Raw genomic sequence first — 23,866 nt, 5'->3', positions numbered from 1 at the left:
TCTAGTGGATGGCCCTGGCATACTAGTAGCTGCTTGATTAAAAAATAATATCTTGTTCCTGAACAGATTCTTACATTGCTTTAAGCATCTGCTCCATCCTTTAGTTTCTCACAGGACAAAAACCTTTGGCAGGGTTCCCAATCTGTTGGAAGGAACCGAGGAGCCACAGGGGAGGGCAGGGACAGAAGCTGGAGGGCACCAGCCTAGTGCCATCATGCTCCCTTCCTCAAGAGGTACCACAGGGGCTGTGGTAGGGCCAGAGGCAGAGCGTTCCTCTGCAATGCATCCATGGTTAGTGTCCCGTTCTGTCCCATGAGTCCCTCTTTCAGTTTCATTTTCTATATTCCTTTATTATAAGGAATAATGTTATGTGCGGATACTAGTCAGTTTGTAAATGGGCATAGAAATCCCTTTTAGGGTTTACGTGCATCTGGAAAAAGGGCTGAGTTGGGTTTATGGATCTCTGTGTTGTGACCTTTGCTTCTGTATCTTTCATACTGTGTCTTAATTATTAATTTGAGGGTTTATGGTATTGTTACTGCTTTATAAATCATATTGTAATTACACATGAGGGTCATTATCTGGTGACCATTGTGCAGTACTGGAAGGTAGGGACTCCTAGTTGAACTTTGGGCACAGAATCTTCTTGTGACATGACAAGAAAAAAAATTTTCTAAGGAAATGATCCCTTAAGGCTTTTCCTTATAGTTTTCAGAGTGATTGCACAATGAAAAGATCAGGTACTAAGAGCTTGGTTTGTTTACTAATCCTTATTTGTATATTAAAAACTGATAATCCTGTAGATCTATACTACTTTTTAATATACAGCCATCACTGTTATACGTGTAGCAGTGCAAGGCTCACTGGGAACATTGCTGTTGATAGGGAGTAAGCAGGCTCTTGTTCTGATTAATTTGTTTTTTTTTTTTTTTTTTCTTTTTAAAACTTCTCTTTAAACAATATTGTCTACACCTTTGCTAAGCACAGTTTGACCGTGGCTAAAGTACTGGTGACAGCCAGAGGTAGCATTTAGCATGAGGAAACATTAACCCGTTACCATTTTCATTGGGAAACAGTAGTGACAAACTTGGCAGCTGGTGGTGGTGGAGAGAGCAGAGGTCTAATGAAAGCACAGCCATTGGCTCCCTCTTCAACCTGGGGAGGGGGATGATCTTGAATGAGACAAATCCTGTTTAAAGAATTCGGTAATTAGTAGTCTTGTCACTCTACAGATTAGCATTTTGAATCGCTTTCAGTAAAAATGCAAACTGCCTTTATTATTTCTGTCTTTCAAGAAGCACATAATTGAAAACTATTTTGTTATTTGAGATGCTTCTTTGAATTGCCTTCAAAAAGGAGATTTTTTTTTTTATCTGAATGAATGGATTTAATTGTTTGCTGAATGCCAATATGTTAAGATTGGGTTTGTGCCTTGCATAGCCCCACCTTGCCTGAGGATTGAAAAGGTAGAATGGCCTCGCTCCACTTTATTTCTTGTACAGGATAGCGAAACCAAACCTAACCCATCATCTCCACATTGATCTTAAAATAAATATTAATTAGTTTATGAATATTGCATGGTGTCTCAGCAATCTTTTTGTGATCTTTTTTTCATTCCTTCAGCTGACTAATACTGGGGTCCCTTTATGCATTCCATGTTTTCAAGTGGTATTTGTCCTGTAGTGGGCTGACTGACTTCTGTAAGCCAAGAGCCACTAGCTTGTCATCATCAATGAAGTATGCAGCCAAAACTTGGAAGTGGGAATATAACCATTTTTAGATGTTTGAACATGATCTCACCCTAATGTTGTGGTGTGGGGCTTTTGGAGTAGTTGCTCTCCGCCCCTTCCCCTCCCCTCCCCAATATTTATTTAAATATTTATTTGATCTCTCTCTACTGTGATTCTGAGTTAGAGGGGGACAGTAAAGTAGTTGCAAACACTCTGCCCTGGGTGTTTTTGGAGAGGAGGGGGGAACGTGTGAAAGCATAGAGTATGGTCCTCTTTCTGGTAAGATACTGCCAGTTGGGAAGCTTCTGCTCTAGCAGCTGAGGATAAGAGAATCCCAAATGGGGAGGAGGGAGGGAGGAGAATGTCTAAGACCCTTTACTGGAGGTAAGTAGCCAGTCTTTAGATATTAACAAAAGCTTGACAGCTGCTTTTTTTTAAAGCAACTCAGAGAATAAAAACAATTTCAGAAAATTATGAGCACATCACTATTACTTTTAATTGCAAAGTTCAACAAACTTTGTATTTCATTCCATTATTTAGTGTTAATAGTTTAAAAAACACAACAAAAAACCTTTCTACTTATCTAACATGCTTCATGTTTCTACTTGTTTTATTTCTAGCATATCATCAAGTTTCACCGTGCCTCAAAAGCAAATAAAAAGCCCATGCAGTTGCCAAGATCTATGGTTAAATCCCTCCTCTACCAGATCCTTGATGGAATCCATTACCTCCATGCAAACTGGGTGCTTCACAGAGATCTGGTAAGTGTTGTATGTATTAGGCTTTGATTTGAGGCTTTGGGCAACATGGTCTAGTGGAGGGTGTCCCTGCCCGCAGCAGGGGGGTTGGAACTAGATGATCTTTGAGGTCCCTTCCAACCCAAACCATTCTATGATTCTATTACCTGGCTAAGTAAGTTCCACATGCCTGTTGTTATGTAGGAGAAGAGAAGTCCCTATTAGTAATCTTGCATATCGATCCGTACAGCCCTTCCTGTTATTGTTGCAGGAGACCAGTGGAGACTTTAAACATGAAAACAAACTATGTTTTCACATTGTTTTTATCTGAGTCATCTGAGCTCAGACAATGATGCTATATCCGGTAAAAGGATTGCAGATATCAATATCCGAAAACAATACATGAGCCAGCTCATATATGTTGGTTGAACATTCTTATAAGTCCGTGCACAACTTTGAAAAGCCATTTCAGTACGAAAGTGATTGATACCCTTGTACGTTGTTTGGCTTACGTGCAAGTTACCATAAAAGCTAGTGAAAGAGTAGTTTTTTCATGGAGTATTTCTTTTCCATGTGGTATTTTTTTTCTGACCGTGGGAAGAGAACTATGAAAGAGTTGTCATCTTGAAATTTCTCATGACCTGAAGTGGCTCTTTAAGTTGACTGCAGATTACAAGGGCAGCCAGTTGCCTTGTCTTAGTTACCCTTTTCTCCTTAAAGTTTCCCACCACTCCTCATACTTAAGTGAAGTGCTACCAGGGGTTGCAAAAAGGAGTACTAATATGGGTATAGCGCTTGCTGCTGCTTGCATTGTAACTAGAATTTGTGGCATGAGGCAAACAACATGATGGTTAATACACCAAATCTGTTCTAATAGTTATGCTATTGTAACATCAGTAGTAGGTATGGTAGAAGATGTAGTGCAATTTGTATATAAAGCCACTGCTTTGATTTGGTTATTTTTCGTAGTTGCCCCAGTATGTCAAAATAGGGATGCATGTCCAGAAACTTTCAATCACTAATTAAGTTTTGTGAGAAATGGATTGTTATGGAGTCTTTAATGGTAAATAGGGACTTGGATTAATTTTTGGATGTAGAGAAAATGTTTTCTTAAAAGATAGGAATAAACTAAGGCGTGGAAAAGAAGTCACAGGCATCTTCTGAAATATATTTTATTTGATTTTTGTCATAACACCTAAACAGTGGCCAGAAGTGAGGTTTCAGGGTTTGGTATGGATTGGGGTTTTTTAACCTCATTCCTTGGTATTCAATGTCAGCTTTTCTGTTAAGTTCCAGATGTTAGTATATTTGGGGGGGTGTGGAGTGTGTTTTTTCGCCTTTGGAATAGTAACCATGAGCAAAAGCAGGAAGCAAATACAACCCTGATTTTCATGCTACAATTATTACTTTCCTAAGGAGACAGCTGTTGCTTTGGCAGAGTGCTGAGCTGTAATTAGATGCAGCTTGAGAAGGAACACCTGAAAAGTCTATATTCAGCTATGTTTAAGGGAAGTGTATGTGTTCATGGAACTATGAAATACATATACTCTCAAATGCCATACATGAACTTGAAATCATGATAGGAAATACAAGATGGTATCTAGGATAATAATAACAAATACCCTGGAGAATTTTTTTGCTGGTGTTGCTATTTCCAGCCTGCAGCTCCAGGTGTTTTGTGTGACTAATGCTGCTACTTCACAGGTCTTATCTGTTGTTGATGAGTTGCAGCAAAGCTGGTACCTGATGTCTCTGTCTTTTCTCTTGAAACTTTGGGAGGTGATTTGTTGCTATTACAAAAAAGATGACTATTTTTCATGGCTCTGGAATGATAGTGCTTGACTGATATTGGCATAATTGAGAAGGGAGAAGAACAGAAATTTGTGACGTCTTAATGTGTTTCTGGTATGCGAATAAATTTAAGCTAATGGATTCTGGGGTACCTCAGTGAGAGAAAGGAAACCATTAAAAAAATTGCTTTGGTACACTGGTGATTTAAGGGTATATTCAGAATCTTTTGCTTTTTAAAAAATTATTACAGATTTCTGAAGAATTCAGGCTTTTCAAATAGTTATTTTGTATCTTGAACACAGTAAGAAAAAACTGATGTTATTCTGGATGTGTCCTGTCTGCTCTTGAAATTAGGACATAATGTCACTTAGTAATCAATTTAAATTCTCAGTTAATCAAAAATTTTATATGTCTCTAATTTTTATTCATACCTGCGATTTTTGCTTCTAAGAATGGTACCTCAGGCATGATCTTACTGGGATCAGTTTCTTGCATGATATGTGAATACTAATTCTTCAGTGTCATTTTAATATGGGGAGCAGTTTGTCTGGTGTTTTTCTCTTAGCTGTTCTAATTTACGTCCGCTGGAAAAATATTTTTCTATTTTATGTAAACTAAATTTTGCATTAAGACACCTTGTACTTTCCTGGCTTAATATAACTCTGTTCTTACTATTTTTAGCATGCATTTGGATGTAGACCAAAGATGGTAACATTCATAAAAGTCATGTTATGCTTATTTCATTGCCTCTAAAAAAAAAAAAAAAAAAAAACAAACCAGATTCTTCAAGAATATTTATCATAATATTAGTCAAATTCTCCCGAGCCATGGAAATGACCTTTAGAATTGATTTAACAAATGTTACAATGAAAAAACAGAAACATGGGAGGTTAGGTATTTGTGAGAGTACTTACGTGGAGGTATGCAAAGAACATTGTTTAAATCTTAATTTGGTACTGTCTTACGTCAAAGAGTTTTTAAAGAAGTTAGAATACTGTACGTGCTTTTTAAAAAACTCTGGTTCTCAATGGATCCATATTTTTAGATACCTTAAAATTGTTACTCTTAGGTTATTTTTTAAAATCAGCAGTAGCCAGCAAAAGCATGACAGAGTAAGAAAACTGGTGAGCAATGCGAACTTGCAGACTTGCAGTACACATCCTGTCCTTGGGCTGACCTGAAGGATAGTTTCTACCACAAGGAGACAGTCTCATTCCCCCCCGCTACCACTAGGCATTGCCACCCATTTTAATGGCCTGGCAGGTGAGGCTCGCCTGAGTCACGGTGAGCTCATTCAGGGAGTTAAACCTGCAGGAAGTATTCACTCTTCTCCTGCAGAGCTTGTTTTTTGCTGGATTAGCTCCCTGAGGGATCGCACTGGGAGCCTACAGGTGTGCAGGAGCTGGTGCAGAAGTGTGAGGCTGGAGGTGGTGGCAGAAAGCTCAACAGATCGTTCTAGCATCATCTGCCATTAGAGCAGATAATTTTGTTGTTTAAATGCACCTTTGTAATTCTTAGATGAAAGTGCAAGTGTTTTTAAAAGATTGAATTCAACTGTGGTTCTAAATTAGTATAACCTTCATGTTTACCTTGAATCTCTTCTGATGTAGTAAGGCTTACGTCAGCTTAAACTCTTGCAACGCGAGTTCAAATTTAGCAAAGTGCCCAAACTGAGGCAAATTACAACACCAAATACGCTCACACTCATACTTCTAGAAAGTAGTATTCTAGAAAATAATTTTTTTTGCAGTGTGTATCTTAATTTCTCTTAATATTGTGGTTATTTTGTTTCTGGCTTTCTTATCCTGAAGGTGGCTGAAAGGTGCTAAGTGGCTTTTTAGGTATAGGTTGGGTTTTTTTACTAAGATGTTAATTTCTGTCAGTTAAAAAATATTCAGCAGTAACGTTCTTTATGGCAAGATTCAAACCGGTACAGAATATGGGACAGGAGCATTAGAGTTTTGATTTCTTTGAATAGCGTTGTATCAGCTTTTACACCTTGGAGTTGATTTAAATCTATAAAAATCCATACATCTGTTCTCCTATCAAGCCATTTGGAGTGGGATTTTGTTGTTGGATTGCATGTTGTTGGGCAACAATAATTTTACTTTTTCAACATAGCAGCATTCCTGAAAGCCACGCATGAGAGGAGGGAGGCTTTGCTGGTTCTGCTAGCTGCTGGGGCATTTCATTATGAACAAGAGGTTAATATAGATAGATATTAAAGATCCTTTTGGTACTACGCTTTTATTTTTTAAAGTGCTCTGTATATGCTGTGGACTGTCCACTTGAATGAGATCTAAAATTGTGCTCTGTACCTTGAGTCAATAATAAGTTAGAAGATGCATCATGGAGAGTACGGTATTTCGGGATGTTATGATATCTTTGTCCTCTCCTCCCCAAATGTGAATTCTTTAGACTCTACAGGAGTGTTCAGCAAAGGCCTTACTTTGCAGAGACATCTGAAAATGGAGATCTTCCATACACTATTCACAGTGAGCATTCATGTTAGCAGCAGAAAGGATTTTGGCGCTTTTTCTTGTGCTAATAACCCTTCTGTAGTTGATTCTAGTTGCTTAAGGACAAAAGCAGGCAGAGACCATTTCCTTTAGAACTTGATAAAAGCAATTTCTGTTTGTAATAGGATGCATTTTCCTGGAGGCAGGTATTATCTATGAGATGTTTTAAGTGCACAGAAACCATATTGAGGAATTAATTTAAGATTCCACTTACGTCCTTGAGCATTTCTTTAGAATACTGCTTAATGTTATTAAAACTGCTGGTTGAAAAAACAATGTTGGAAATCGAACTCACCAAAGAAATGTGGATTATTTCCCCCCCTTCCTTCGTTCCCCCTAAGATTGTGTTAAACGGTTGCTTTCAGCATTCTGAAATCAGAAACTTGCTCATTGCAATAGTCATATAAACTAAGAACATGGCTCATTTTACAAAGTTAAAGTGTTTTTATGATAACTCGTTGTCTGAAGAATTTCTCAGTTTTTCTTGTATTGTCCCTTTACAGCTTTAGAATGTTTCAGTTGGTGTGTTATTTTACAAATTAAAGAGATTAGCTTACAGCAAAATTCTTTTAGATGGAACAACAATGAAAATACTCAATGTTTGACACACCTTTGAACTCACAATTTTGATTTACATAGAGGGGGCGGAGTTAACATGTTCTGATGGAACAAAATGTGTCCATGAGTCTTAAGTTGCAGAGATTGAGAAGAAAAAAAAAATTTCCTGTTTACTCTAATAGTTGATTTGTATTGCCCTGTTTAGAAAATGATTTAGGTGTCTCAAGTGTGAGACAGAGGGTAGACTCTAGACGAGGTGGTTCCCTAGGCAGGTTTGGATGTATAACTTGCTGTTGATGCAGGAGGCCGTGCTGACTCTACTCATATCTGCTCCTCCTCCTCCGAGCTGGGGATTGGCAAACTAACATGAGTTAAAATTAGACTCACGAAGAAAAGGTTGATCTGTATGCAGGTTCATTGCCTGATCTGGTTCAGTATGCAATTACACAAATGCTTACGTAGGGTGGATATATGGGCAAGATGGATGTATGTGTGGGAGCCGAGTGGACAAGGATGGGACGTAAGGGAAGGGTAGACTTCCATTTTCAGTGATGTTGTCTTATTCTGCTGGCAGTGTTAAGTATATGATCTGTAATTTTCGTCCTCCTTAACCATTTTGGTACCTGTAAATTCATTGGTGACTAGCTTTTGGCCAGTAAGAATAAAATAAGCACCTCAAATTTCTCAACATAAGAAATCTCAGATTTGGTGGTTTGAGTTGTGTTTTTTTGAAGAATCTAGTTACAGTTGTTTGAAATAATATTTTTGCCAGTGGCAGAAAGCAGAGTGAACCTGTTTCTCAGGTCCTCCAGTTTATGGTCTACGATGTCGGTATAAATACACCTTCTTTGGCATTTAAAGCAAATGTGTACAGCAGCTGCAAGGAAAGGGTACTTTTCCTGCTTCTGCAGTGGAAGAGAATGAGTGGTATAGTGGCAGACTTCTGCAACTGAGTGACTACATCCTGAAGCAAATTCTGGATGTACGATCCTTATATACTGCAGGACAGATCTCATGGTGGCATTCAGTGAAGAAAAGTGGTTGCAGTGAAAACTTAAGGATTGTTTTTGTCACTTAAAAAGACAGCAGACACTTTAGAGTTTTGAAACTGATAGACACAACAACAGAGTGGAGATGGTAACTGAGTTTGTGGCTTATATTTCTAAGCAATACTGGATAGAAGTAGAAGATGGGGAAGAAAAACAAGTAAAAGGAAGCTCAGTGGGAAACTGAAGCAAAGATACATTTTTTTTTTTTTTTCAGAAGACACAGCTAATGGAGAGAGCAAGAGCCGCCAACAAAAGTCTTTCTGTAGTTCTGTCTTTTAGCCATTTCTGTGTACGTGCCCTGCAACACCGTGCATCACTTTTCCTCACTGGTAGCCAAAACTTGCTTTTCTCAGGATTTTTGTGATGTCCCACCTCATCATTCCAGTCAGGCCCAAATCTTACCTGAGCTGGCCTTTCCTTTATACTTCAGCTACTGAGTGGGCTAAGCTGGTGATGCTTCCATGTCTGTCTGTGGTTTTCTCAGTGTAACCCTTTCTCTCCAAATTGACCTTCTCACTCTAATTTCACTAAGAGGGGAGGAAGAATCCAACTGTGGCAAAGACTTTGCCACTGGCTTCCCATCTCTAGCTTTTGTATTACCATCCCCTTATCTCTTAAAGCAGAAGATCAAGTATATGTTTTGTAGTTTGCTTCACTATGTCGTCTGTATTAGCAGAAGCCATTTTCATTGCGTGCTTAAGCTAATCAGTTTGTGTTTTTTTTCTGGAGTGGATTATGGAGTGTCCATGCACTTCTGCCACCTGCAGACTTTATGGAGTACTAATCTGGGCATTTTTGGTGGAAGGACACAGCAGACAGCTGATGTTTGGATATAATTTTGACTCCATATGTCTGTTTATATAGCGAGTGTCTATAGACATCCTTTAGAATGATCAGACGTGAGTTCCCGATTCAGGCTTCTTCACAGGTCCCCTGTATATCCAGTTGCTGCAGTAACAGTAAACCCCAGTACCTTTCCAAGGGTAAATCTTTAGCAGAGCCAAGAGATGCCCACGTGGCTCAGGCTGGCCATGACTGCACTCAGGGCAAGCTATCTTCTCTGGTGCTCTGGCTCCGCATCTCCTGGGGAGCAGTGTGTAGCGGACAATGCAGTAGTTGTTCTCTCTCAGGGTTGTCTGGAAACCGTAGCCATCTGGAGACTGTGGATTTTCTTCTGTCAGAAGTAAAGCAGAAAGGAAAAGCCCAAACTGAAGGGGCCAGACAGATGACTTTCTGTGGGAATCGGCAACTTCTGTCTCCCTCACAGGCACAGCCTATTCAGAAATTACTGAACTAATCAGTGTTTCATCCTCTAACTCTGATAATTTGTGATTTAAAAAAAAATCTATTATTGATTTATTCAGAATGAGTATTTTAAATGATCCATCATGATATTTTTATGGAATACCAACATTTTAGTAGATTTTCAGTAATTCAATTATATTAAATTCAATAAAGCTCCAACAGTTTTCAGATTTTTAGTTGACTGATTGATTTTTAGTTTAGGGATTACTTTTTAAAAAAAAAGCCTTTTTCTCATAGTAATCTTCCTCTAGCCAGTATGTAAATCTGCAGTCTCTTACCATGGACCTATATCTGGACTCTGCTCTGGAACTTTGCTGCCACATTACGCAACTCATTTAACTTGTCTTTACCTCTGTTTCCCAATCTGTTAGCTATTTATGGGTCTAATTTGTAGCTTACTGCTTTATGTGCTATACAGTCTTTGAGTGTAAGCAGTATAATATGTGTGGTTTATGTAGTTAACTATTTTTTTGTTGTTTGATACTCCTCTTCTAATGAGCTGGAAGTATTAGACTAAGAATGAAAATAATTGCATGTTGTATGAAGGCACCAGAAAATTTCTTAAGATTTTAAGTGTATACTGACTTTTTATTTCTGCTTTCATGTCAAAGCCTTTGAGAAACAAGAAAAGTCTCTTAGTGCTTATTATTACTAGTTTATAGTGTTTAACTACTCCCTCTTTTTCCTCCCTGTGATGATTTTCCCCAAGATGATTTTCCAGGCCAAAAATAATTAGGAAAGTTACCTAAAAAGCAGCAGAACTGAAGTGGTTTTTAAATGTCCCACTTGCATTTTGCTAAGCAAGCGAACTGTGGGTTTGAAAGATAAAATGACGAGTGTGGGGAAACTCCCCTTTCACCAGCAATTCTGAAAAAGGATTTTTATGTGCTGATATCAAACGTAAATTTAGATGTAGGTTCATGCACCCTTCTCTTGACAAGCAGCTGCTGTGCAGGAATGCAGAACTGTTGGGTCCTGCCTTCTGCCACTAATTTTGCACTGGCTTGAAAAGCTTCTTGGCCCCGTTCACCCATTTGGGCGCGCACACCTCCTATAAATAAATAACGAGTCAACCTGTCTGCCAGTTTCTTTAAACTTTTTAAAAACACCGTAATTGTAATCCCCACCGTTCTGTGTTATCGTGTGTGTGTGTGCACGCACACGTGACAAGGGTGCACAAATGTGTACGGACATGCACTCCTGACTCACGTTCTTCCCTAACTGTGTATGGGTTTAGGCCTTTTAATTCTTTGTTGTTCCATCTGCGTGATCTCTTTGGGGGTGATGGGGACTTTCCACAGTGTCAAAGAATCTTATGAATGATCATACTCAGCATGCAGATTTCCCAAAAGAAAGGAAATGCAAGCTAAATCTACGTATTTTGAGAGGTTAGACTCCATGATGACTTTAGAAAGTGGTTTGAATTTATTAGTTGAAAGGTTAACACATTTTTGCTCTTTTATATCTGGTTAGAGAGAGGATATACTTTTTTACTTATGGCTGAGGAACAACAGTATGTAGGTGCTTGTAGGTGTATCTATATGGATGCATGCTTCTAGATAGATAAATGAACCATAAATTTTATGTACCGAATAGCAACCTGAATTTTATCAGCATATGCTTTTCTTTTTTTTCTTGTTTAAGTATTAGGCATATATTGAGGGGCACCTACTAAAAATGGTGCATTTCCTATTACTCAGAACTTTGCTTTTCTCCTTCAGTTGTAAAAACTAATCTTCACGTGATTTAGAAAGGTGTATGAAGACATGCACAGAGTATTACCTCTGTTGAGTCCATGGAAACAGCAATTTTTCCGAGACTGACTAATGCATACCTTTTGGTTTGTGGCAAGAGTATTAAGAAGATGTTTGTAGATTAATTTTTACTAATAAAAATAATTACAGTTGAAGAAAAATGTTTTACCTCAGGTTCTGAAACAAGCTTATGCCCATAAAACCCTGACTGGATATAAATTCAGATGAGTCAGAAGCAACAAAGGGCCTGATTTAATGTTCTTTTGGCTGTGTTTTGCTGCTGAAGTCAACAGATGACATATGGCTCCTATGAGCTTCGTGTCTCTCTTCCTGAGGTAGAAAAAGGGCGCGAAGGAAGCAAAAGTATTAAAGCAGTTCTAGAATTTATTTGTTTTTTTCCTGATGGGGGAAGAAAAAACCCCAACAAGACAAAAAAACAGAAGGAAAATGTCATCTTTTCTAATAGCCCCAATTCAGATACCATCTGCTGTATGAAAGTTTCTAGTAAGTACGTGATGTATTTAGCTTACTAGTGCAGCTGACCACTTGGAGTGAACAAAGTGGGTTTTGCATTCTAAATGAAAAAGGCAAAGTTTAAAAGAAACTTTTAAAAGTTTTTCTTTTGTAAAAGACTTACTACTTTTTTTTTTTCTGTTGGAGAAAGTACCCTTGGGATAATGAGATTGGTTACAAGTGCATCTATCAGATTATTTCTGTTTGGATTCATTGTCCCTTCTGAATAAGCCTACAAAGGTTGTCACCTTGATATGTTCATATTTATGGTAGTAGAAATTAGTGAAGCTTAAAAGTATGTTAAAATCGATGAAGACAACTAATGAAACAACTTAAAATCAAGAAAAAATGAAAACTGTGTATTGCTTGCCGTCTTGTGCTTCTTGTGCATTTGCAAGAATACTGTAGTTATTACTGCTCTACAGAGATGTTGCAGTAATGTTGCAGATTGTCTTGTATTTAAATTGAGCATCTTTGATCAGTGACTGGGAAGCTGCAGTGACTACCAAAGGATGTTAGTTTATTCCTCAGTTTTGTTATGTGTGAACCTTGTTGAAGACACTGACTCTGCTGCAGAAAATGACCGATCAGCTGGTGTTTCACTGATGGCTTCTCTCAGGGCCTCTTTGACTTCTCCAACCCCATCCTTTCTGCTTTCTGGCTAATGTTTCAGAAATCATAGGCCTTACTGTAGCTGTAAGACCAAATACCACAGTTATGTCAGTTAAAGAAAACAAAGGAAATCCTTTATACAGTCTGTGAAGTGCTCCTCTCAGAAACCGGGCATTAGGTCTTCAAATTCATCTTTAGGGAGGATTATGGTAGTCTTATACTTGTTTTTTTGGGTGGTTTTTTTGGGTTTGGGGGTTTTTTAAATTTTGTGTAAAAACACCTTGGAATTAAATTTTTAAACCATTTTAACAAATACAGAAACAAACCTTCAGCACATCTGGATCACTGGTGAAAATATTTATAATATTCTTTCACCTATTAACAGTGAAGCAGCGAAGATTTCCAGACAAGAAGGGCTTGCCATAGTGCAAGTAGTCAGTCTTAAATGCATAAAGTTCTCTGTATAGCAAACCTCTGTACTAACAGGGTTGGTTTTTTTCAACTGTTCTGTTTCTTCTCAGTTGTTTTCCTGCCTTCTGGACGCTATAGCCCCTGTGAATGGGCATTTTGATAGACCCCGGTAACACTTTGTTCAGTGCCTTAGTGGTGTCAGAGCCCAACTTGCTATTACCCTCTGGTTTCCTTTCAGTGGCTTGTAGAAACACTTCCCCAGCAGTTCAGGAACCTTCCTGTGCTGCTTTGTAAAGTCATAAAATTATTTTATTCTAGTTAAGTAAGCTGATGGCATCTGAAAAATAGTTTTTATATTGGGGTTATGGTTTTGCATTCTCAAACAACCCCTCCCTCCCACCGCCAAGCTAGCCCCCCTCTGTGATGCTTTGGTTCCTACTGCTATAATAAACTTTGAATACAAATTTTGCTTGGTTTTGTATTAGTTTAGTTCTATTTAACATTCTGGTTTGGTTTTTTTGTTGAAAAGTTTTACCTAAAAAAAAAAATTAATAAAAATTAAATTGGGTGGTACTAAAAGTTTACGCTTGCTTATTCTGCTAGCTTAAATATTGAGCCCAAAACTTAGCATGATAATGCTCTATAGCTTGTGTTCACAAATATAACTCAAGTCTAAGAAAATAATTCTGTAGACAATATTTTGCATTCCTGAAATTCCCCTTCGAATGGGGGATTTCAGCTACTCAAGCCATTTTGTCTTATGCTGTAATTGTTGCCAGAGTGGGTTTTTTCACAAATGTGTCTAGTTCTGTTCTGCATTTTTCTTTAATCCATCAAACATGCTTGTGCATTTTTACTTTGATTTGCCTTTCATATAGTTACTTTTGATGTAACAGTTGTGGATGATATTGTTAGAATTATGAATTAAGTGCAAACTCCAGTAGGTTATATTTTAATGAACTGATAGTGACTTCTGATGCTATGAAAATTATTTTCGTGGCTGTTGAACTGTGAGTATGATTAGCTGTTTGCCAGCTCAGCTGAAGTCTCGTCTCTTAAATGGGATGTTAAAGGTGGTTTTGCTTCTTGAAATTCAAGGATGTGAATTCCATTCTCAGCCCTAAAACTGACTTCTTATCAAGTAAATATTAATTTGAATTCTTGATAGTTAAAACCAAGAGAATTGCAGACCCATTTAGGTTTTGGGTAATGTGTGCGCTTGAAATTCTGATTATCTAGATAGTATAGTAACTTTGCAGTAGCTTCTTACTAATTTTACTGTCAGCAAATACATATGCTGTGGCTGGCCGACTGCTGCTCTTTGCTAGGATGCAGGATTTACTTGGAGGCTTATTTCTCTGTGTGTGTCTCCTTCCTCTGGTGGGGAGCTGCTGTTCTTTGGTGCCAGCTTCTGTAGTGGGATGGGAAGGGCTTGCTGTAGCAGTGAACCTTTTAGAGGACCTAGAAGTCGTCTTTTCTATGTAACATAAAAATACCGAAGCGTCTACTGAAAGTGGTGTGTTAAGTTTGAAAAAATGTTAAAGAAATCAAGCTGTTCTCTAGTTTTATCTTATTTTCAAGCTATTTCTCGTCTTGCAATGTGGAAGTTTTGATGCTTACTTTATCCCTGTCTATAGGGATCTATATCCCTTTATAACCTATTGTTTACTGAAGTGCTGATCCCCACAGCTCTGCTCACTTAGGACTTTTTGCTTCATTGGAAAAATACTAGATGCTAATCTCTCTCCTTCTCTCTCTCTGTGGGGTGGTGTACCATGGGAACACTCAGGAAAGCCTGCATTAACTGTTGAAATAGATTAACTAAATTGTGTTAAAATTTGTGGCTGTTCTGAGTGGTCTGAAAACAGAGTTGTGCTCAATTCAGCTGTGCCAGTGCGAGGTGGTGCCGTCTCAGGCTGCCCAACCCTCCATCGCACTGGAGGCGATGCTGAGTACCACGCAGTCAGTGATGCAAATGTGCTTCTCCACTGTGTCTGTCCCAGCCCACGGTCCCAGTGCAAACTTTTGCCTTTGTTAAAGGTTTATTTATTCCCTCCGAGGTGCTAAAGTGGGCTGGAGGGCTGCGGCAGAGGAGCCCATTCACTGCAGCAGTCTGCTGTCTGGGTGATTATCTCCAGTGGAGAGACAGTGTGGACTGCTAGAGGCAGTAACGTTTGAAACCATACAGCTGTTTTTCTTGGTGCACGTGACTTGGAACCCTTGTTCAGTATTTAGGTAGTTTTAATTTAATTTAGTTGAAAAACTTAAACTAAAGCAGAGGGTATGGCTACATGAACAAGTTACAGCAAGGCAGTCTAGGGTGTGGATTTACTCTGCATTAGTTGGTCTGTAGTAACTGCTCACTCACGTGTTTTTATCCTGCAGAAAATGCATAGTCCTTAATGAGAGCAAGATAAAATTGCCTAACGTACTGTCATTAAAACTGGACAGCTACTATGTTAATTTCGAAGTGCCTTACATTGTTTCTGAGGATGATTTCATTAAAATTCTGGTAACTAAAAAGTCAATATAATAATCACAGAATGCTTGGGGTTGGAAGGGACCTCTGGAGATCATCTAGTCAAACCCCCCTGCTAGAGCAGGATCACTTAAAGCATGTTGCACAGGATGGCATCCAGGCAGGTTTTGAATATATCCAGAGATGGAGACTCCACAACCTTTCTGGGCAGCCTGTTCCAGAGCTCGGTCACCCTCAAAGTGAAGAAGTTTTTCCTCGCATTCGGATGGAACTTTCTGTGTTCCAGTTTGTGCCCATTGCCCCTTGCCCTGTCACTGGGTACCACTGAAAAGAGTCTGCCCCCATCCTCTTGACATCTGCCCTTTAGATATTTATAAGTATTGATTAGATCCCCTCTCAGTCTTCTCTTCTCCAGGCTAAACAGCCCCAGCTCTCTCAGCCTTTCCTCATACGAGAGATGCTCCAGTTCCCTCATCATCCCCGTAGCCTTCCGCTGGGCTCTCTCCAGTAGTTCCCTGCCTTTCTTGAACTGGGGAGCCCAGAACTGAACACAGTTGATTATATGGTGTTTGGGGGTTTTTTTGACTGGTACCCATATGTTGAGCTTGTAAAACAATTCAACCCTTTGGGTACAGTCCTCCTATAGTACATGTCTAGTGTAGTCTTTAGTAGGCAAGAGCCACTTCAGTCGTACAAAAAATTGTGTTCAGAATTGAGTGTGTGTGTGTGTGGCGTGAGTGTCCCTTTTCATGTTATTGATATCAGATTTCAAGTTGCCAAATGAGTTGATTCCTTTTGGATTTTTAATAGTAGGGACATTACAGCCATTAAATCTGTATTGAAGCTATTATTGCCTCTGATAAAGCTTCTCTAGACTTTCACCCTGGTCTGAAGATTGTAACATGACTATTTGCAGAATGGATGTTGCAACTATAGAGAAGAATTTCAGGTGATGGGCATAGCATATACCAAACATGGGACAGAGTAACAGGGAGTAGAAAGTGGTCTGGTTGTATGTTCTGAAAGCTAGGTGTTTTCTCAAAGGCATTTTGCTGCACAGTAGGCTTTTCAAAAGTCATAATCTGGCTTTGAGGAACAGGAGTTGAGTGCCTAGCCTATTTATGCAGTTTGAAAAAAGAAAATAAAAATTCCCACAGGGAGTTTATTTGCATTTTAAGCACTTGATGTTTTGTGAGAATGTCCAAGGACTTATTGGCAACATTAACAGTGAGGTAAATCATAAACCTCAAGCACTAAAAACCTAGACACTTTTCCTAGTAAATTGGGGCAAATTTGCTGTAGCAAGGACAATCATGTCTGTCCTTGAAAGTGTACTGTGTGTTTGGAGTTGTTTAATTTAAAAAAAAAAAAAAGAAGAAAAAAAAATAAAAAAAAGAAAAAAAAAAGAAAAAAAAAAAAAAAGAAAATTAGGACATCTTGACCTGCCGCATTTTAACATGCTCATGTTTTTGGCATGAATCACAGAACGTTTCTCAGGAATTGGCGGTATCTCACAGCCGCTGCATGTCTATGCAGGTTATTTTTCATTTTTCAAAAGGGCATAATTGTTGAATGGAAAAATCGTTCAGAACTAATTATAATATTTCAGATTTTGTTTTCAGCACGTAGAGCCTTCTTCACAACTCCTCTTCTCTGTTTTCTTTCTTGATGCAAATCTTTCATTTGCTTCCAACTTCCTGCTCCTCTGGCCACGTTCCCATATCTGTTGATCTGCCTTTTGCCACCTCTTTCACATTACTCATATAACCTTGACTCAGCTATGACTTTCCTGAAATACTTCTCTTTCTTCATCTTCACAACCTTAATTATTGCTCCTCCTTTTGGCCTTTGCAGCTTTGAGCTCTGCAGTGGCTGGTGTAGGTAGAACACTGCATGTCATACTTGACCGACACAGGCAGGAAAAGCTCACTCATTCCAGATGGAGTGACCCTCCTCTATTTTAGGATCTTGCTAAAAGTACCATACTCATTCAAAAACTTCGTAGATTCATTAAAACCTAAGGGTCTCTAGATTCTGAAGTTGGTAATGGTCCCTGCTGTGGTGGTTCTGCTTCAGAAAAGATTGAGACTGGCTTTCTTAAGGCTTTTGCCTCCTCAAACAGCTTTTCTGTGTTTCCCTACTCAAAATCATATGTACCAAATCTCCTTCCCTATGCCTTCTAGCTTTTGACTTCCATTAGTAGCTTTAAGAATTAATAGTGTGATAATTGTCATGTATGTTTAAGCTACTACAGTCTATAGTTCTTACATGGCTTAGTTTTTATCTAATTCTTGTAAAGTATTTGGAGATTATTGGGAAAATTCTTGATGAAATAAAAAGGAGATTTTATCTGTTTTGGGTTTGGCGGGTTTGTTGGTGGTTTTGTTGTTTGCTTTTTTTAAACAGCAGATGACTTTTTGTCCTTACACTTCAAAAATAAAACTTAACTTTCCAGAAATGGTTGTGTTATTTACATTATTGGAAGTATATGTATTACTGACTACAGGTTTTTTGGAGATGTCAAGCTGATCTCATGTCATGATTAATTAACTTGCAGTTATTTTGCATGGCAAGCTTGTAAATGTGTCTGAAAATCTTCAACCACAGACTTCAGTCCAGAATCGGCCTTGATTGGTGATTGATTGATAAACCTTTTAAAAGTTGGTGCTGAAAATTCCATGTCAATAACTAATTAGCTCTTCCACATGGTATTAGATACACTACAGTAACTTCAATTCCATGTGTAAGAGTGGTCTTGATGCTTACTATGGAACTATTATAAAACTATTGCAAATAACTACATAGACAAAAACAAGTTAATAAATAATTGAGAATGTGCTAGGTTAAATTTTTCTAAGATGAGTCAATGATTTTTTTTGGTTTTGTGCTGCATATGTCATTTGGAAAGAGCTTAATCTTCAAAAGTGGTTAATGATCAGACTCCCACACCTTGTCTTAAATTGGCTACCTAAAATATTTAAGCACCACCTGTTTATATCCTGCCAAGAACTGCTTTTTGGTTTGCATTAGTGAGGATAAGTAATACTAATGCCTAATGTATCTGTTCATGAAAGCATGTTAACATAATTGTATTTTGATGCTTTTTTATTAGGTAATAAAATAAAAATGAAGATGCTAGCAATGTACTTCAGAAACAAACTTTTAGAATCTGAAATGCCATGGTATAGCACTGCATTACACTAAATGTTGTTAAATAAATATATCTAATGTACCTATTAATTCTTGTACACTTCTGAACAAAGGAAATGAAGAATGACTTGCTGCTGCTTGTGTAAATTATTCTGGCCTGGTTGCCTTCATTACTTGTTCTAACATCATCTTTTTTTTTTTTCCTTCTGTTTACATTCACAAATCAAGACACTTTTAGGACAGAAGATTAACATTTTACTATTCACTGTGCAGCTTTTAATAAACTGTAGTAATTTCTGTGAACTCTTCAAGTCACCGTATCAAATATGCGCAATGCTAATACTCTTCTTTATCTTACCTGCCTTATTTTAAATTTGAGGGCTGGAAAGATGCCGTAAACATTATGCAAGCCTCTAATGGAATAATCATGAATGTGACAAAATGTCATTGCCTCAACCTTGTGCTGATTTTGTAAACACAGTAAGAAATCGAGGCGGATGGATGAAGTTATTATTACTTTAAAGAGATTTCTCTACTGCTCTGCTACAAGTTGCTTATCATATGTGTAGTCTCTAAGCTGAGGAACCTCTTCATCTGAGACTTGCAGGTCAGAGTATAAGCCCACTTTCTTGATGGAGACAGCTTTATTGTGAGTGCAAGTGTGAATATGAGCTCGAAACCTTGTAGCTGCTCTACCTGCCCGTGGGCACACTTTTACCAGCGGTATCCTGCGGTAAATAAGAGATACCTTCATGAAAAGGAGCAAGTTGCTTAGTGCTTACTGCAAGATACCCCATGATAAGAGTGTGCCCGTGGCAGTTACCTGCATGTTAGCGGAGGTGCTGACAACTCACATTTTCACTTAGCCTAATTAATTTGTTCATCTAGCTGCACGAATTTTTAAGGCTATTCCAAATGTGCTACTCTGCACATGAAAATGCTTGTAGAAAATACTAAGACTGTAACCATGGCTGTGTAACGGATGTGTATATATATAAACTATTTTCAAAGTGGGATCTCGCACCTCATTTATGCTGTTGAGAGGTACTAAGCCTACTGCATTTGGTTTTTCAAGCAAATGTATGAGGGGTCGAGTATTTCCCACTAGCACAGAAATGCCATGTGAGCTCTCTGTGGCCAGGGGGTTTAGGTTCAAGAATAGGATGCCTAAACTCTTGTGAAATTTTTGCCCTCTTATTGCTAGGAGGAGATTCATAGATGGAAAGGAGGGAACAGTGTTCACAGCTCTAAAGTAATAGCATCGTGGAGTTAAGAATCTTTTAGTGGTGTCCAGCATACTTTGCCTCAGTAGCTGCAGAATCTTTATTTTGAAATTTCGAAGGTGCTGGCTTGAAATGAACAGCTGCAAAGTATTATGCAGAAAGAAAGACTCTTCTGGATGAGGAATTGATATTTTTCTGGGTGAAAACCTGGAAATCATAGAAGTAGTTATGGATAGGGAAAAATACTTCTCGTACCCAAGATGCCAGGGTACAGAACAGTACTTTCAGCCTTTGCTTCCAGCTTGTCTTAGGTGGTGACTGTTGATACTAAAACAGAAATTACAAATGCCATTCTACAAAGGAAGAGAGTTTGTCTTTATGTTTAAAAAAAAAAAAAATTATTGAAAATCAGTATTTATCAAGCTGTGTAAATACTGTTTGAGAAACGAAAATAGTTCTCTTTTCCAAGACAAGAAAACTTTAACTGACTTGGACTATTCATACAGCAGCTAAGCAACTAGGATAAATGCTTGACTCTCTTAAAAGACAATTTGTGGTCTCCATAACTTTTTAATTGGTGTATTAAATATTAACTTTAGAGGTTTTTTTCTTGAACCAAGTTCAGGTTTTCAATCTCTGTATTCTGAGCCAATTTTTTCCCCGTTGCTCATATACCTTTCCCAGCCTCCACCAACTATGCCTGCGGCTGCAGACACTTTCGCTGGTCTCTGTCCCTTACTCCTGCCAGCTCCGTTGGTCTTTGCTTGAAAGAACCTCTCTGGTTACCATTCTCCAAGTTCTCTCCATCCCTGACACCAAACCCCTGAGCCCTGTCTGTGCGGTTGCTGTTTCGTCCCTACGCAACGTGCTCCGCTCTGTGTTGGCTCCTGTGCCTGGTTGCTGTACTGGCCTCTCTCAAACTTGAACTTTCCAAAGCAGGAGCCATTTGTTCAGTACTTTATTGTGTACAAGAAGGGTCGCATAAATAAACAAATACTTGAATTGGGTTGTTGCGTTGGCAGTGCAACAACAAAGAATAGCAGTATTCTAGATCTGTAACTTCCAGTTGTTTGCGGTTGTTAACGAAAGTACATTCTGGATTGAAATGGTTTATGCTTGTTCTTCCCTGGCCTGTTAGGAAATTATTTTAAATTGGTGGAAAATCTGCTTAAGCTTATATGACCTTTAATGTATCTGAAGAATTGTCTTGATGAGAAGGCTTCAAATTGTTTTGAGACGCTGATAATTCTCAATTAGTGTTGATTTAAGCATCAGGCCTTCAATTCTACAGTCAGATCTAGACTGTATAGACCTTTATTGACAGGCAGGGCCTAGGCTGTAGTGAAGATGGGAGCTCGTACTATGGAAGGAATACCATAAAAATCTGAATGCCAGCTGAACATTAAGCTCCTTTCCATAGCATTTACTGATAAAATGAGCAGAAAGGGAATGCAGTATTCTTCTAAATTTTACGGAGATTACATATGTTAAAACTACTTTGTATTGAGAAACTTTATAAACTCATCATTAATGTAAACACATGCAGATGTGCCTCTTAGTATCTCTTAATCTCATTTGTGTGTGGGAGTATCTGAAACTGGCAGGTAATGAATAAATCTCTTTCAGCCTTCAGAAAACAAGTAGAAATATTGTAACTTACGAGTCTATCTCTAAACATATCCTTCGTTACCTCTCCCTAACTTTTTAGGCTATTCTCATGTAGAACAAAAAGACGTAAGAGGATCATCCGATCGCATTGGTCTCTTACTAACTTTGCGATACTGACTACTGGTATGGCAGTACATCAAAAGATGTTTTGCTGAGTCTCCTGTTGGGTTAACCACCTCGTAAAATCTCATTAGTGCCTTTTGATGGAAAGGAACCGTTGCGGCCCCAGCCCCGACAGAGCAGCTCGAGCACAAGAGCAGACTGTTGGCGCGGGGGCAGAACACACCAACTGCCTGGGAGCCCTGCTTTGAGGGGCATGGTTGTGCCACTGTGGGCTGCGTGATGCAGGGCAGCTCTTGAGATGATGTGGAGATTGTGCTCTCCTGGTTCATCTTGTGAAACAATTGCACTTCTGAATAACAGTGGAAATGAGAGCGAGCATTTGTTACCACGGTTGTAGCATGCCCCAGCCAGACCACGTTTACTGGTTACTTTTAAAACTCCATAGCTGCATGTTCAGATGTTGACACCTTGGGACAACCTCCAAGGGGAAACTAGGAGAATCAGTTTTCTCCAACTTTATGATAGAAGACTGGGTTTGAAATATAACTGTTGCTAAAGAGCCTGGCCATTGCTGCTCGGCTCCTTAAAAATCAGAGCCTGAATGGGCCTGAGGATCCCCCAAAAGTCAGGAAACTGAGGAGTGAGGGAATAGCTTCAGCATGAACTGACTGACAGATGGAGAGAGATTTTTATCTGGGGCCTGGAGCGAACACAGTGATGGTGATAAACTAGGGAAAGAGTTTCTTTTAGGATGGATTTTAAAGCATAAGTTTTGCTTAACTTCCTTTGCAATGAATGTGTCAGCTGAGCAGTGGTACTTTGTGCAACTGCTCACTTTGCGGTCCATAGTTGCTTTTTTCCACTGCAAGCCATGTGAGGTTGTGCTGCCTCAATGGACAGCTTCTAATCTTCCAAAGATTGGGGGTACGTTGTAAATTATTTCCAAACAAAAGAGAAGTTGATGCTAGAGTATAACAAACACTTAAATTGATCCTATAAGGATTACTTTTTCTAATCTTTAGACTCAGCATGAAAGAAGCAGGGAGGAGAGATGGGTCCTCATCTTTTTTTCCCTTGAGATTATAAGCATAGGAAAAGAGCATTTATGAAAAGTGGATAAATAATGTAGCTTAATGCTACAAAATTATGTATGGAATAAACTGATAAGAGCTAATTAAACAGTGTCAAATATCATTAGACATAAACCTTTGATTGTTAAAATCCTGTAAAACTTAATGTATTTATTGCTTTTCTAAATCTTACCAAAAGTTTATACCCAAAAATAATAATAAAAGAAATGTATTCCATAGTTCTGAGTCCCTTAAGCTATGTTCCCATGTCTGTGTGCAGACAAAAAGGGACCCTTAAGACCCACTCAGCATGGAAGTAGTGTCTCTAGATTACCATACTACCTTTTTCTTATTCTTTTTCTCCCTTGAAATTTCCATTAAAGGACTTTTTTTTTTATGTCAACTGAATTCAGTCAATCTAAGCTATCCAAGCAGAAGCTGATTTCTAATGAAAGAGAGTTACATTTATATCTATTTGTTTGGTACTATATTATTTATTGCAGTCAGAAAAGCTTTGTTAATTCTTTGACTCTACAAGACTCTCAGGGGAATGGAGGTATTGGACTTTTACTGCCAAAGATACTTTGTGAAAGGCAATTAACAAAATGTTTTATGACAGTGTCAGAAATCTTGCATTCAGTCATTTGTCCTTTGATTGGATAGAGGTTTCATCCTCCTCTCTTAATAACCCTACTAAACTGGGAGGGCTAGTCAGAATATCATATAAAACAAATATCAGGATTTGACAATAGTGGAATTTAGTGCTGTAAATGAAAGAATTATCTGATACAGCAATGATGGTATCTAATTTTCACGCTGCTGTAACAGAAACAAAGTACTGCAAATAAGCAAAGAGTTCCAACAGTGGAAACAGGTGAGAATCTCATCATCTCATTTCCCCCCTCCTCAAATTCTAGTCCCAAGGTTAGTACAGTTGTAGGTGTTCTCATGTTGGTGTCCTGTCAGCCTTGCTGTCTATTAGCTTTTGCCTTTAAAAAGGTAAAGAAAGCAGTAGTGTTTGTTATGTTTCACACGTGCGAGTACCTTCTCAGTTTATTTGCCTTTGTGTAGTTATTCTGAGTAAAGATCATGCGTGAAGAATACCTAATAAGGACTTGATGGCAGAGTTGCATAGACTTGGCTTGACTGCAGTATCTTGGGGCATTCAGGATGTCTCTCGAAGCCCCAACAGAGGAAGAGTTTGACTATGCTTTTATGGAGTGAAATTTATTTC

General features: G+C 38.5%; 1 protein-coding gene across 1 annotated transcript in view; it reads left to right on the top strand.

The window, feature by feature from the left end:
• The window catches only part of CDK19 (cyclin dependent kinase 19), a 130,890-nt gene that overhangs the window by 61,327 nt on the left and 45,697 nt on the right, over positions 1 to 23,866 (top strand). The window contains exon 4 of the mRNA XM_054819815.1: positions 2,351 to 2,491. Coding sequence (XP_054675790.1) covers positions 2,351 to 2,491 — 141 coding nt within the window. The remainder of the gene's footprint in view (positions 1 to 2,350; positions 2,492 to 23,866) is intronic.

This window comes from Grus americana, chromosome 3, assembly GCF_028858705.1.
Source record: "Grus americana isolate bGruAme1 chromosome 3, bGruAme1.mat, whole genome shotgun sequence".
NCBI classification, from domain to species: Eukaryota; Metazoa; Chordata; class Aves; order Gruiformes; family Gruidae; genus Grus; species Grus americana.
The sequence above is the reverse complement of the archived record's forward strand: the minus strand, read 5'-3'. Positions and strand labels throughout refer to the sequence as shown.